Source organism: Aythya ferina, assembly GCF_964211825.1.
Source record: "Aythya ferina genome assembly, chromosome: 3".
Lineage (NCBI taxonomy): Eukaryota > Metazoa > Chordata > Aves > Anseriformes > Anatidae > Aythya > Aythya ferina.
Genome location: NC_140298.1, coordinates 36,584,264 through 36,597,943, shown reverse-complemented (window position 1 = coordinate 36,597,943; position 13,680 = coordinate 36,584,264). Strand labels below are relative to the sequence as shown.

At 35.5% G+C, this 13,680-nt stretch overlaps 1 protein-coding gene across 1 annotated transcript in view; it reads right to left on the bottom strand.

Moving 5' to 3' along the window:
- The window catches only part of BABAM2 (BRISC and BRCA1 A complex member 2), a 166,642-nt gene that overhangs the window by 108,481 nt on the left and 44,481 nt on the right, over nucleotides 1–13,680 (bottom strand). The window contains exons 5-6 of the mRNA XM_084514839.1: nucleotides 13,057–13,251; nucleotides 9,101–9,175 (exon numbers count right to left, since the gene is read on the bottom strand). Coding sequence (XP_084370965.1) covers nucleotides 9,101–9,175; nucleotides 13,057–13,251 — 270 coding nt within the window. The remainder of the gene's footprint in view (nucleotides 1–9,100; nucleotides 9,176–13,056; nucleotides 13,252–13,680) is intronic.

Here is a 13,680-nt window from a genome sequence, read left to right as displayed (position 1 = left end):
CTAATCATTTTACAATATTAAGATGAAAATCAAGTAACATCTATTACTTTCAAAAAGTAATGAGTCTAAGTGAAATGAGATAGAATTAATGATTTTATCTAGGACACACTATAAATGCTAAACAATGAAAATAATAATTTGGAACAAGTGTGTTTATTCTTTGTTAACCAACACATTGTCCTTAGGGTTCTTGCAAATGAGGAGCTGATTATTTACATACCATCAGTCAGTCATCAGTTTTAGTCAAGACATCAGTCACATTCGTCTAACATTTTTTCTAGACCCAAAAAAGATGTTACAGTAAAACATAGAATATCTGCTATCTCCAAATCCATAAACAAGTTGAGATCTATAAAAAGGTACGTATTTCAGCGGTGTATTACCAAAGCTTACATGAGAAAGAATTGAAAAGAAAGGTGAGCTGAAGGATTATGGTTAGTTTAACTTCATTCATTTTCCTTTAGCAGAAGTACTTCCTAACTATATTACGTGGGTATACTTAAATATTGTATGTGCACTCCATGCAGTGCGTTATGTAACTGAAAACCAACATTTAATTCATGTACATCTTTTTGCCTGAACTTTGATGTCATGGTAACTGTTAATACCTATGCAGTGCACCTAATTGCCTACAATAATGCCAAATTAATCCTCTTCCCCACTGCCCCATCTCTCCCATGGACAGGCTGCTTGCAATGATTACAGGTCCCAGCACATAAAAGACATACAAGTTCTAGCATGAAAACTTAAATTATTGAAACAAAGAAATAGAGTCAACAGGTCTGAGCTTTATTTATCTTTCTTTCACTGTCTCACTGAGAAGCTGCTGGACAAGGAAGTCTTTCCTTTAGCTTTCCCCATCAAAAGTCTCCTTCTAAACCAGAAAATATCAAAGTGTATCTTACATAAAGAAGCAACAACATTCTTAGACAGAAGTTACTGCAGAAATTGCAAAGCTTGATAGTGACATAAAGCACATTTTTCATTAGCAATTAGTGGAGAATATGCTGTACATTCTTCTGGTAACATGGAGAACAACATGATGGATTTTCTTTACCTTATGCTTCATGATATTATAATCAATTAAACGGAAATGTATGTGATGGATCATCCAACCTCAGAATGTTTACTGCTGAGAGTAAATGATTCAACAGTCAAGCTTTCATATTTTTGGCTTAATCCTTTAAACCTATGAAACCAAATAAAAGTGAGTAGTGTAATACAGTGTGCTACAGCTATTTTTCTAATACATATTAAACAACAACAAAAACGTAGACTGAGAGTCATCACAGTAGTTGGGTGTATTTTTTTGGAAAGAAGTTAACCAGTGCAAATTACGGAGGCCAAAACAAGAATGACTAAGCATCATATGAAATCATCATACATGCATATATTCATGTTAGCACTATTCTTTCTTAAGAAGACAGACATACTTTAGTAACTTGAGCCAGAAAAAAAATCACTATAGCAGTAAATAACATTTGTATGTAAAATTGACTTTAAAAACTCAAAACATGAGCTTCTGTAGGATGTAAGCTCTGATCTGAAGCTTAAGGAAGACACCTACTAGTAGAAAGAGGCTGTGGGCTCAGCACTGAAATAACATTAACACCCTACCATCGTGCTGTATGTACTTCTATATTTGCAAACATGATTTGCCAGTTAATGTCTTCAAAAAACATTGCTATGCTCATATCCTATATTCTACAACTTCTTAAATATTTTTCCTTTAAAGAATCAGCAGCAACTGGGAACTGAAGAAAAAATTATTAATTCCAAATCCTCTATCCAGTTTCAGAACAGTGTATAGGGCTTGTTTTACATAGTATGGGTGGACCATGACAGATGAAACAAGCACCACCATTATGTAATAACCTGCAATTATTTTTATGGCTATTGAATTCCATTCTTCCTATGCAATACATATAATGCTAATGTCAAGCAATAGTATAAATTACAAGCCCTAACAAGGCAGTAAACCTGAACCAAGTCACGCAACATAACGTATCTACAAAATTTCCCACCATATACAAAAAAGGCTTTTCAACTTCAGAAGCTTTTTTTGTAAACTTTGAAAAAAAAAAAAAAAAAAAAGCAAAAAACTGTTCCTACTCATCTCAAAATAGCAAATTAATAGTTTTATTACAGTAGGAAAAAAAAACAGAAATGTATATGAACATCATAAGACTTAATGCAACAATAGATATTGTAGCCCTTGCCTTTACTACTGCATTATAAAAATAAAATGTTTAAATATAACTGTCATCAGAAATACAGTTGATTGGAGATTGTGATTCACATTAAGATCATAACCTATAAAAATCATCAGCTGTGCAGAATGAGCTGTTCCAGTTGACAGATCCTATTAGCAAAATCTGCCAATAAATTACAGAAAAAGATTTTTAAAAAAATTGCTTTTGGCTTCCAACATATGGAGCTTAAGGTGCTCCTGACTCTAACACGTTTTATGTGGTTTTAGTAACTGCTTACTCCAAAACAAATCACATTGTTGTGAAAAACTTAGTAGTAATAAGATTTAGTGAGAACAAAGGGAACTGATCAGTTTATAAAAATCAAATATAACCTGTTCTGATTATAAAATATACTTTTATAGGGTTTTGCTTCCCTTGATTTGTGTGCAAAAGATATTAGAATAAATTCATTAAAGGATGACTAATTAAATTGTAGTTTCTGTAAATATTTTGGAGCTTCACTGAATTATAGCAGTAACATTTTACTTTTAACCTTCCAGTGCTAGAAATAGTCCAGAATCTGTAGATTTCGTGGCAAAGCCAAAAGGGCAGAATTATTCAGCAAAACTCTGCAAGGTTAGTAATTAGGCTGCAGTAATAAGAGTAGCAAAGAAGAATAATGCTTCTATACAGTGGAATAGGTAAGATCTTACAGTTTTACCTACAGTGAACACTGAAACTTCCCAATAAATATAAAAAGAAAAACTTTACAACTAACATATTTGATGTTTTTAAGCTACTATGAACTAACACACTTAAAAATATTTTATCGCCAAAAAGTCACTCTCTTTCTGGCAGTTTATGATGTTTTTGAGTCAGAAACACTCCAAGATATGGATAACTTCAAAAATATATATATATTTGACTTCACATACTATTTAAGCTCCCCTGTTTGGAGTTTGCTTGCTTCTGGCAACAGGACGGTAACTCTGATGCTGGCCAGAATATGGAGGAAAAGCACTTCGTTGATGGTATTCCATTAAGCATGTTTTGATGAAAAAAAATGGACAGCAAAACTGCAGATTTTGGGGTGCAGGCTACAATGAAGGATTCTTAGAGACAAGTATCAATGATATCTCTTCTTGATAGATGTCTTCCACACACGGGTTACATTTATTTTCATGGCCTCAAGATTGTACGATTTACTGGCTTCAGCTACTACAAACTGTTCTGTTTCAAATGCTGCCAGTACTAACTTGCACAGACCTATTTCTAATCTAAAATCTCAATGGCTCATTATAATTGCATGCTATAAAGTTTGCCTTTAAACTATTAACAGAAGAAATCCAAACAATCTTTGACGTTTCAATATTCTGTAAGTAATTTAATGCTGGTACAATAAGTAATTTACTGAATATCATACTGACATCTACTTGTATAATTTAAAGTATTTGCTCAGAGTGCTTACATATGTCCTAAGACTAGGAATGCAATTCAGGAAGTTAACTTCATGCCTCTGTCACAAAGTCTTTAGTAGTAAAAGATTAATAGTAATCTAGGTACTAGCTTAAAAGATCCCCATGGAACGCATGGTCAAAGTATTGTGAACTGTAGCTATGTACTACTTCAGAATTACCTACGAGTCTTATCAACTGTCAGTTCCTTATTTGTAAAAGAGGTAAAATGACAGCTGACACCACAGGCACGACAAGTTTCAAAAGACATACAGGTCCATCACTCTATCCAATACAAAAGACATACGCACTGTATGGGAAGATATATTAATGGTTATTTACTGCATAACATTCAATGCTATTTTGAGAATCAGCTGCTCAGCACAGTATAAAAACAGGGTAGCGTAAAACGGTGAGGTCAAGTTCTGGTCTCTAATTTCTTCTTGCCATTGACTCTGTGACTTTAGGACGCTAAACATTAAGTTTTAATAAGCCAGCTAGCAACAAAATTAAGTTTAGAAGCAGGAGGAAGTTTTCAGTACAGGCTAATATACTTTTTCAGAATATTTAGTTAAAAAATTTGAGTTAATTAGCAGAGGTATTTTTAAAAAAAAAAAAAACAAATGTATTTGTATTTTGGTATTTGCAGCAATTTAACACAAACCTTGAAGGATGTCAATTGAATCAAAACTGCTAACTTGCAACAGTAAAAAAACTGGCCTGAAAGTCTCCTCTCACCCTTCTGTTTGTCGTTTGCTACAGTTGATTTCTCAAACATACACAAGTAATATGGTCTTTTCACTGTACCTGGAATTTGGTCTACTTCGTAAACAGAAGTTGTCCTGAAGTCTTTAACAGACTTCCAAATGATGAAATCACAATAAGGAAAAACACAAATATGTGCTCTTATCTTTCAATTTGAACTTCAGGATAAACCTTTTCCATTGACAGTCTTAACAAACAACTGTTTTGCCCCTGGCAATGTGTCTAGACAATGTTTATTATTTGTTTCAGTTCTGAAAGATATGCGTCGAACACAATGGTCATCACAAAAATCTCTTTAGAAAAAAAAGTCTAAGATTAAAAAAAAGCCTTCTAAAAAAACCTGTCTGCTTTGTGTATTTCCTTTACACTCAAAAAGCACAATTGGTCCAGAAATTAACTATTCACCAGGGCACAAGAAGCAGGTATGTAAAGACAGGACATCAATACATTAAAAGTTTCATATAGGAAGGAGGTGGCAATCAGGCTACTTACTATTTAACCAAAACCTAAAAAAAAGTGAATAAAAAGTATCTACGTGTCTTGTTTTCAACAGTGTAACTGGCAACATGCTCTACAGTCCATTCACTCTGTGCAGTTATGCTACAGGCACATAATCCAGCACAATTTGCTAATTACTCAGATGGAGATGTTTAATGAGTTATCGTTGATAACTCATGATAACACAAGTCCCTCTGATTAAAACTACAAAGAATAAAAATAAAGTTGGATGAGGTATTTTAGATGCTAAGGCTATTACCTTCATTATTACTCTGGCATATGTGTTACCTGTAAAGAGACAGATGTGAAGTACCAACTGACTTTCAGAAATTGTATATACAGTAAAGACTTCCATTTATCAGTGTTGTCTCAAAATGAAAAATTGTGCAGTGAACAGAAAGGAACTTAAGCCAAAATGAATGTGCTGATTAAAAATCCAACTAAAAAAAAAAAAAAAACGAAAGGGAAAGTATACTAGTAAACAGATACAGATGCAAATATTTTCCTGAACCAAAGCCAGGTTCTTCTCAAGTATGAGAACCTTAAGGAAAGATTAACTGGTAATGAACCTTGCAATAGTCGGAGCCACCAACTTGATTCTGCAGTTGTTAAATGCTTAAAGGTTTCACTTATGTCAAACAGGTTTGCATAAGAGAAGTAAAAGTTGAAACAAAAGGTCCACATTCAACTCAAAACCTTTTATGAAAGCGTAATTTTTAAACTGAAAAAGATACAAAAGGGTGTCTTTTCCTAGATGTACATTTTCACTGTAAACCAACATTTCTTTCTCATCAGTTGTTCAGCATGAAAAATAAAGCATGATACGTTTTCTTTCAAATATGAAGGAGTGCACCACAGAAACTTATGAAAAGATTGATCTGCTGCAGTCATCATTACAACCAGCATTTTGCTTCCTAATAAATTAAATCTGAAGAACACTGAGCAGAATTTAAGAATTCAAAGCTAGAGGCTGTGCACTCTGCACTGCTCTTTTAATCATTTTTGTACTTTTTCATATACTCAGCTACTTTCCTTAAAACATATGCACACTTGAAGCGAATTTTAAATTTAATGCAGCAAATGCCTTTAAATAACCTGGTAAATCAGCTTTTCCAGTACGTAACAGCCCAACTTGTGTTACGCCTTCAGTTTTTATTCATCATAAGGAAAATATTCTCAACAACATCAGTACAAAGTTGACGGAGCAAGATCTAACGAATGAGTGTATTAACAGGTTCAAAGATTCTGTAACACTACTGAACATTCTCACAGCTTACAATCTCTAACTCGAATATTATCTTATTATACAAAGCCTTACAGTTATATTCTAATGTGACTACCTAATGAAATAAATAAAAAATTCAGATGAATATTACAAACCATTGGGGTGCTATGAATGATCAATGAGGCAAGAATGATGGTCTTTAAGTATTTCACCAGATTTTAATCCAGGGAGTATTAATTAAACATTAAAAAAAAATCCCATGACAGGGGAAGTATAACACAGGTCTGAACTTTGTAAATCATTACAGAGAAGCTACTGCACATTATGAGACTGGCTACAGACTGGAACATAATTCAAGCACAGCATTCAGTTCTGCACTCCTAACATTAATACAGTAACAGCCTTCAGTTACTGACTGCTCTTCCACCTTTCAGGATAATATATTGACAATTACTTCCTCCACATTAATGGATGCTCCATCATGTGCCATAATTCAACAAGCAGCATTGAAGCCAACATAACTGGCAAATTATGATTGCAAAGAAATTCCTATTTTATTACAAAAATCAGATCTAGTTATGTCAAAAGTATCATCCAAAAAATACATGCAGATAGCTTAAAAAACATTTTTTTAAATGCCTTTGTAAATTTGGAATAGTTGGAGCATAATTATCTCAACAACAATCTCTATCTGCATTTATTATGTTGCCACATGAGATGACATTGATACAGCTAATAATGTCAGAATACAAGGAGCTAAAGGCAACAGGGGCAAAAGATCCATGCCTGCTACAGTGTACTCTGTCACAGTCCATGCTGGAGCCTGAGTCAAACCATTCTTTGTTGTCAACAAACACTGCTGGAATAAAACTGTATTTCTTCTCCTGTGGCTGTTCATCCAGACTAAACATCAGCCTCCTACCACAGACAGTTAACCTGTTAGTTTGCATATCAGAAGTCTGTGTAAGAAATCTAGGGATTTCGCCAGTACACTGTCCACCAAAAAGGACCTGCCATTTAAAAAATCCAGGATATTACATACAAAAAAAACCCCAAACATTAATTTTAAAACTGTAACACTAAGACACTGAGATTTTAGAAATGTTAAAATAAAGGCAGACTGGGAAACTTTGATTCTGCGTCCTTCTGTGCATGCCTCCTCACATCAAACAATCTACATACGCATGCAAATAAACACATTCTCCTTCAGACTAGTGAATCATTCAGCACTCAGGGTGAATAATGCTCTAGGAAGCAGTGGTGGAGCGCTGCTATCTACCCACAGGATATCATCCTTGCTTAGAGCAGGTGGAAGATGGTTAGTGAACATGATAGGGGATTATAGTAAGAAACAGTGTACTGACATGCATTAAAATGTTACTGTAAGAAACACAAGTAGCAACTGTTTCTATCACAGGATTTCTACATGATGACAGTTACTTACATAAATCATACACCACCTTTCCATCCCAAGTCTTGTAATTTTCTTAGAGGCTGAACAAAGGTGACAGACAGCCCTATGACTGAAGCTATGGAATATACTGGCTATGCACATCCTAAAATTCTTCACCAATTTAAAAACTGTTCCTGGAAAATACAGCACCCTGGACCTCAGGAAGGAACGTGATGATAAGGAACAGGCATAGTTCATGATAGCCCTACACAGCCTCCTTTTTTCCACAGTGTCTTTCAGAAACCTATCCCAAAAACGCTGCAGTCCAGGTGAACTGTTGCTGCATCCTCCTCCTAAGTGCCACCATTCCTGAAAAGCCCACGGCCAACCCTCTTACCTCTGACTTTGCCCCATCAAGTGAGTAGAGAAGTCCCTGATGAAAGACAGATGCTGCAACAGACTGAAAATATCTGGAGGCTTTTGAGAAAGGCAGGAACAGGTCATTACTCACACAGTGAGCAGTCTATAGAAGTTAGATCACAGGATCCTGAGCTCAGATTGCAATCAAAAATTTCAGTTATAGAATAGTTGTGCCTGCCTTTATTTTCATGGTTCTTAGCTTGAGACTCTATTTGGAGAAACACTCAGGATTCACACTTGCAGTTGTGACCTAACAGTTGAAGACTTGTAACAAAAAGATGAGGAAGAGGTCATTGGATCTACACTGACATTTTCATCTCAACACATTACTTGCTAAACATTAAGTAGCTGCTCTCCTTAACAAATATTTAAAAGTAAAAAGCTGAGTAAGCAGTCAGACGTAGTTGAAAGGGAAGATGGGTGTTGGTAGCATCAGCTGACTCAAATCTTGTCTGCAGTAAGAGTTCTGGCACTTTAATCTGACGTTAATGTTAGACACATCTTTCACTGTGTACTCTCAATATAGTAACATTGGCCTTGCGATGGGCTTCCACAGTAACTGACTGAAAGAGTGACTGCCCACCTGCTGTGAAAACAACTCATTTCAAATTATTCCATGTTGGTAGTTTCTCAGTTTTTTCATTCCCAGCAAAGACAGAAATACTTTTTTCCAACTTATGCCAATACTCTACTCTCCTACATCCTTGTGAAAATGATGTAAAGTGTCTGGTCAACGTAGTGTTTATTTTAAAAATAATGAAGTGAAGTTATCATCAAAACCTTTAGTTTTTGTCAGGAGCATTTGCTTTCATTCCCTGTTAAGAACTGGTACATTTAGTTTACTTTTCTGCATACGCTGTCAAGACTACTGGTGCAATTTGACTGTTGAAAAAAGCCGCAGAACACAGGTATTCCATGCAATCTTCTACAAGGCCCTTTAGCATGACAAGTGTATGTTTACTATCCAGTAAAGTGGCATTAAAACAACAGTATGTCCAATACCACATTTCCAAATCAGCATCTAATCAGGTTTAGACATGGTGCACCGGCAAACTCTTGGAGAAGAGGGCAGGAAAGTAAAAATAGTTACTAAGAACATTTCAATAATTCATTCTCTCTCAACAGACACTGTCAACTTAGAAATTCATTTTACCTTGAGAAGGTATGTAGGAATATTGCTGAAATCTACAGGCAACTTCAAGAGGAAGCGAGCTGAGAATTCACCGGTCTGTGGAAAAAGCATAAAGCTAATGAGAGCTAGTGTCTAAAACAGAATCATAAATTGAATGCACTAAGGATGAAATATTAACCAAAAAATGTGTAAGAGCTCATACCAAACAGAAGGGCTGAATTAAAAGAACATTTCTCAATGGAATTACTGAAGATGAAAAGAAATAATTTACAGATTCCACAGGTATTATATGATGAAACACTTTAAAACCATAAAACATCACTGCCATGAAGCCTACAGCAACAAGTAGCTAGAGTGCAACAATGTGAATGACAAAAATTAGACTACACTTTGTTAGGCCCTAAGTACAGTTCTATCTTGTCTGTATTCATTTGTGGACAAAGGATCGGTGAGACCTACAAACGATCTGAAAGCAAAGTTAAAAACTTGACAAAGTTGTACGAGCAGTCAAAATACATGCATTTTCCCAAACACTGCAGGTATACATAACAGAATAAGCTTTGAGTTGGGTAAGGTAAAAATGTATCAAAGCGTCTGTATTTTTTTTTTTTCAGAAGACACAAAGAACTGAGCTAGAATGCTCTCTGCGATTTCTTTTCAGAAATATGCAATTCTTAACACTGAGAAAACAGTTTATTGAAAATTTGCCAAGCGTCCCCTACACTCTGCTGAATTTTACGCATAAAGTGTATGCAAAGGAAATGGAAAGGATTTCCTTTCTGTTTCATACACTTCCTTAAAGCCAGACTTTGTCCACCTGGTTATGAAGCAATGAAGTTGGCTCTTTTTGAAAAACAAATGCTTGTCTGATTTCCTCCGTATTAATTTTTTGTCATCTCTATTTTATAATTCAATAAAATAGCCATAAAGCAGCTATTTTTGTCACACTGAATTGGCAGCACGAAAAGCATTAAACACGACTTTTTTTTTTGCAATTGAAAATAAAATCTTGAGACAAGTTCGCTTTTTCACTTTAATACTGCCCTATTTTGGCATATACGTGCCACTTAGTTACATAGTTATTTGTTGGTGAATTTCATCTTAGTATTTTAAATGCTTTGCATTGCCAGAGAAATCAACAAGAAAAATCTTGTTACAAGAAATATGCGGTTAACAGATTTAAACATGCGTACATACATAATATATAATGCAATTCTCATTAGAAGTGTAAATGTAAATACTGCAGTAGATTTATACAGGATCATCTTTATTGTATATATAGCTATACCCTTGTTGCAGGCAAAAACCTGCAACGTATTTGAAATAATGGAAGTATCCTTTCCAAAAAAGGCAGCAACAACCTGAAGAAGCAATCACTGACTTTTTGTGTATGCGACACAGACTGCTTTGATGACAGCTAGGGCACTTGCTTTTTAATCAGATTTAAACAGGTATTACAGATAATGCTTCTTGTCTGAGCTTAACTTTCAAAGAAAAGATGTCATCCATCACTGGCCACAAAATCCAGAAAATGATTTCTAGTAAAATAGCAGCTCAAATGGTCTGTTTATGGCCATTGGACATATAAATGGCCTCTGACCAAAATATCAACTGCTCTGAGATGTGGAAGAAGGTAAGAACTTGCAGGCTAGATTTTTTATATCATTCAATTAAGATTATTTTGTAATGTACTACTGCCAAAGAGGTCCAGGACCCACAGAGTGCAGTCCCTGCCCACGTTGCTCAACTATCCAAATCCAGCCAGCAGCTGACCTGACATTTCAGGTAGAATCAGATGTAACTTCTGGCCACAGAACTGAGAGATCAGATTCAGGTAGTTAATGGGCATCTGTATCAGTGGGTACTCTGCCAACATGGAGCTACTATACTAAATAACAGTTTTTCTCTTTGTCATAATTTTTGGAGATACTGGTATAAAGGTACGCAAGCAGATCTGTTCCATTTTGGGACACAGCACTGAACTCAGGCCTTTTCTTCAATGTCTTTTATTTATGTATTAACTCATGTACTTAAGATATGTTTTCATAACACTGTGCAAAGTTCATTCACAAGTGATTATTTCACAAGTCTGCTGAGCCACTACCTATTCTTCAGAGACAACAGCAACATGAGGTTCAATGAGTTCCAGAAAGAGGAGGTAACATGCAGTTCCTCTTGATTTTCACAGAAACGCTGTTATTGCACTGATTGTCAAGACTTAACAAGAGAAGACAGTTGTAAAGGATAGAAAGGAGAAGCACAGGTTAATGTCATAGTTTCGTGTTTTAGATACTCATAAACAAGCCTCTGTCATGTAAGTACCGTGTTCACAGAATCTCCAGATTAGACCCCAGAAGGTCATCTTAATAGAGAATATACTTTGGAAACAAAGCAGACTCTACAGAAACCTCACATAGCTCTGCAATGATTACCAGGAGTTGCCTCAAAATGTCTTTAAGATTTGATTGAAGTATTTTTTGTTAAGATAACATTTCAAACACCAAAAAAAAAAAAAAATCTTTACTCATTCAACAAGGACTTACAAAGAAATCCAAAGGCTTCAGTAGATATGACTTTTCCATAAAAAAAAAAAAAAGGAGAAAAAAAGTAGTTTTCTACAGTCCCAAGTACAATTTTGGCAGCTGCCAAAAGTTAGATAAAATCTGAGTATGGTACAGAAAGCCTTCTTCACTTCAGTAAAGCAGTTTGATATTTACAGATGTGGCGAGTTGTTATTCTCTATAGCTGTTATCACAAACATTTAAGAACAAATATACTGATTTATAAATAAAGATATGAAATTCTCTCAAACAAAATTTTACTTGGCTTAAAATAAAAAGAAGCTTAGATGGCTTATCTTGAGACAAAAGAAAAAAATATAAGCACTGTCAGTTGTAAATATCTTCATGCCACCTGTAACTTAAAGGCAATAAAAGTGACAAAGCTTAATTGTATGCCCTGAAAAAAGGCGTTGAGAATTCCAATTTCAGATGACATCTATTTCAGAAGATATTGTTTCTGAAGGCTAGTATACGTTGAGACTATACTGTTGCTGTGAGAAAGAGGAGTACATGTTCAGCATAAACACAATTATGTATTTCCTGATATACCTTACTCCAAAAACTCCATGATAAATACATTACCAGTGGGAAAAACTGATTTTTACAAAAGCTTGCTCCATGCCAGAGAGATCAGTTTAAAAAATAAAATAAAATCACACACTAACCAATATGCTTACACTGCCAATAGCCTCAGTTTAGAAGGCTGAGATGGTATACATGGAATATTTCTACGTAGCATGGCACATCGCCCAGGCAAAGGATGCAGTTTCAGGAAGCAGATAAGCCCGTTTAATGTCTGATTGTCATGTGAAGACATGGCACTACAAAGTCACTGCTCTTGCCCGTATTGCCTCCTCCCGTCCTTCTGCAGGAAATCAGTTTTTTTTTTCCCATCTCTTTAGGTTCCTGGAACAACGTATCTCAGCTTAGACAAGTCCCAGAGAAATACAGACAACTGCAGCTACCTATTAAATCAGCTCAACCTTAACATGGAACCAGGCTCTAATATGTCCTACCTCTAAGCAGGGTGTCCTACCCATGCAGCTACTCTGCCTCTCAAATCTTCACAGAGGTAAACCTTCCATGTAGCATTGTATCGTACCCTGTAAATGCTGCACAGGCTTTTCAGGAATTTATCATTTTTTCTATAAATCAGATGAACTAAGAGATCACGTTGAAAAGCCAGTTGCTCACCTGAAAACCTGGTTCAAGCAAGGTAGGGGAATGACAGCAATGGACAAAACAGAGAGCACTGAGAGTAAGCTGGAGTCAAACAAGATTTATTCACCAGAAACATATAGCAAGGAGATGCACACAAACTTGTTTTTCCAAGGCTGTTATTTATTAAAATAAATAAGGCTGTTATTTATTAAAACAAGAAGATCACTAAAAGCATTTTAGTAGCAACATTCTTACCCAGTTATTCTTTTTGCCAGCATAGATTTCCATGTTTTCTCCATACTGGGGCTCTTCCAGTAAAGTCTGATATTCAAACATGAGACGCGAGCTCTCACGCAATCGGCTGCACTGAAATTGGTGATACTGCTGCACGAGCTCTTTCACAACAAGCAGGAGGCATTCAGGATTTGAAGGATTCCAAGAAGCTAAATTCTGTTGAATTATAAAAGAAAAGAGACTGTATTCATTTCCAGCAATAACAAGATCAATACTCTCCCTTTCATATTGATACCAGAGGCGAGTATGCATGTGGAAGCTTGGTGACAAAGCTAAAACAGTATTAAATGCAAAGGTTATAACATGCTTTGGAAGGAAAACAGGTCAAGCAGCAAATGCAAGCCCTAACGTGAAATGAGAATCTATATAGGGACCTACCATAGAACAGGTAACTGGGTTAGTACCAGGCATAAGTTGCCTCAAATCTCTATTCCATTCTTTCCTGAAATTACTGTTGCATCTGAGGACTTGAAAAAGTCTGAATTCAAAGAACTAAAACTGATATGAAATATAAATGTATCAGAAGTGCAACCCTGTGCAGTATCTGACTCCAAAAGTGGTCAGCCAATTGAATATGCCAAATTG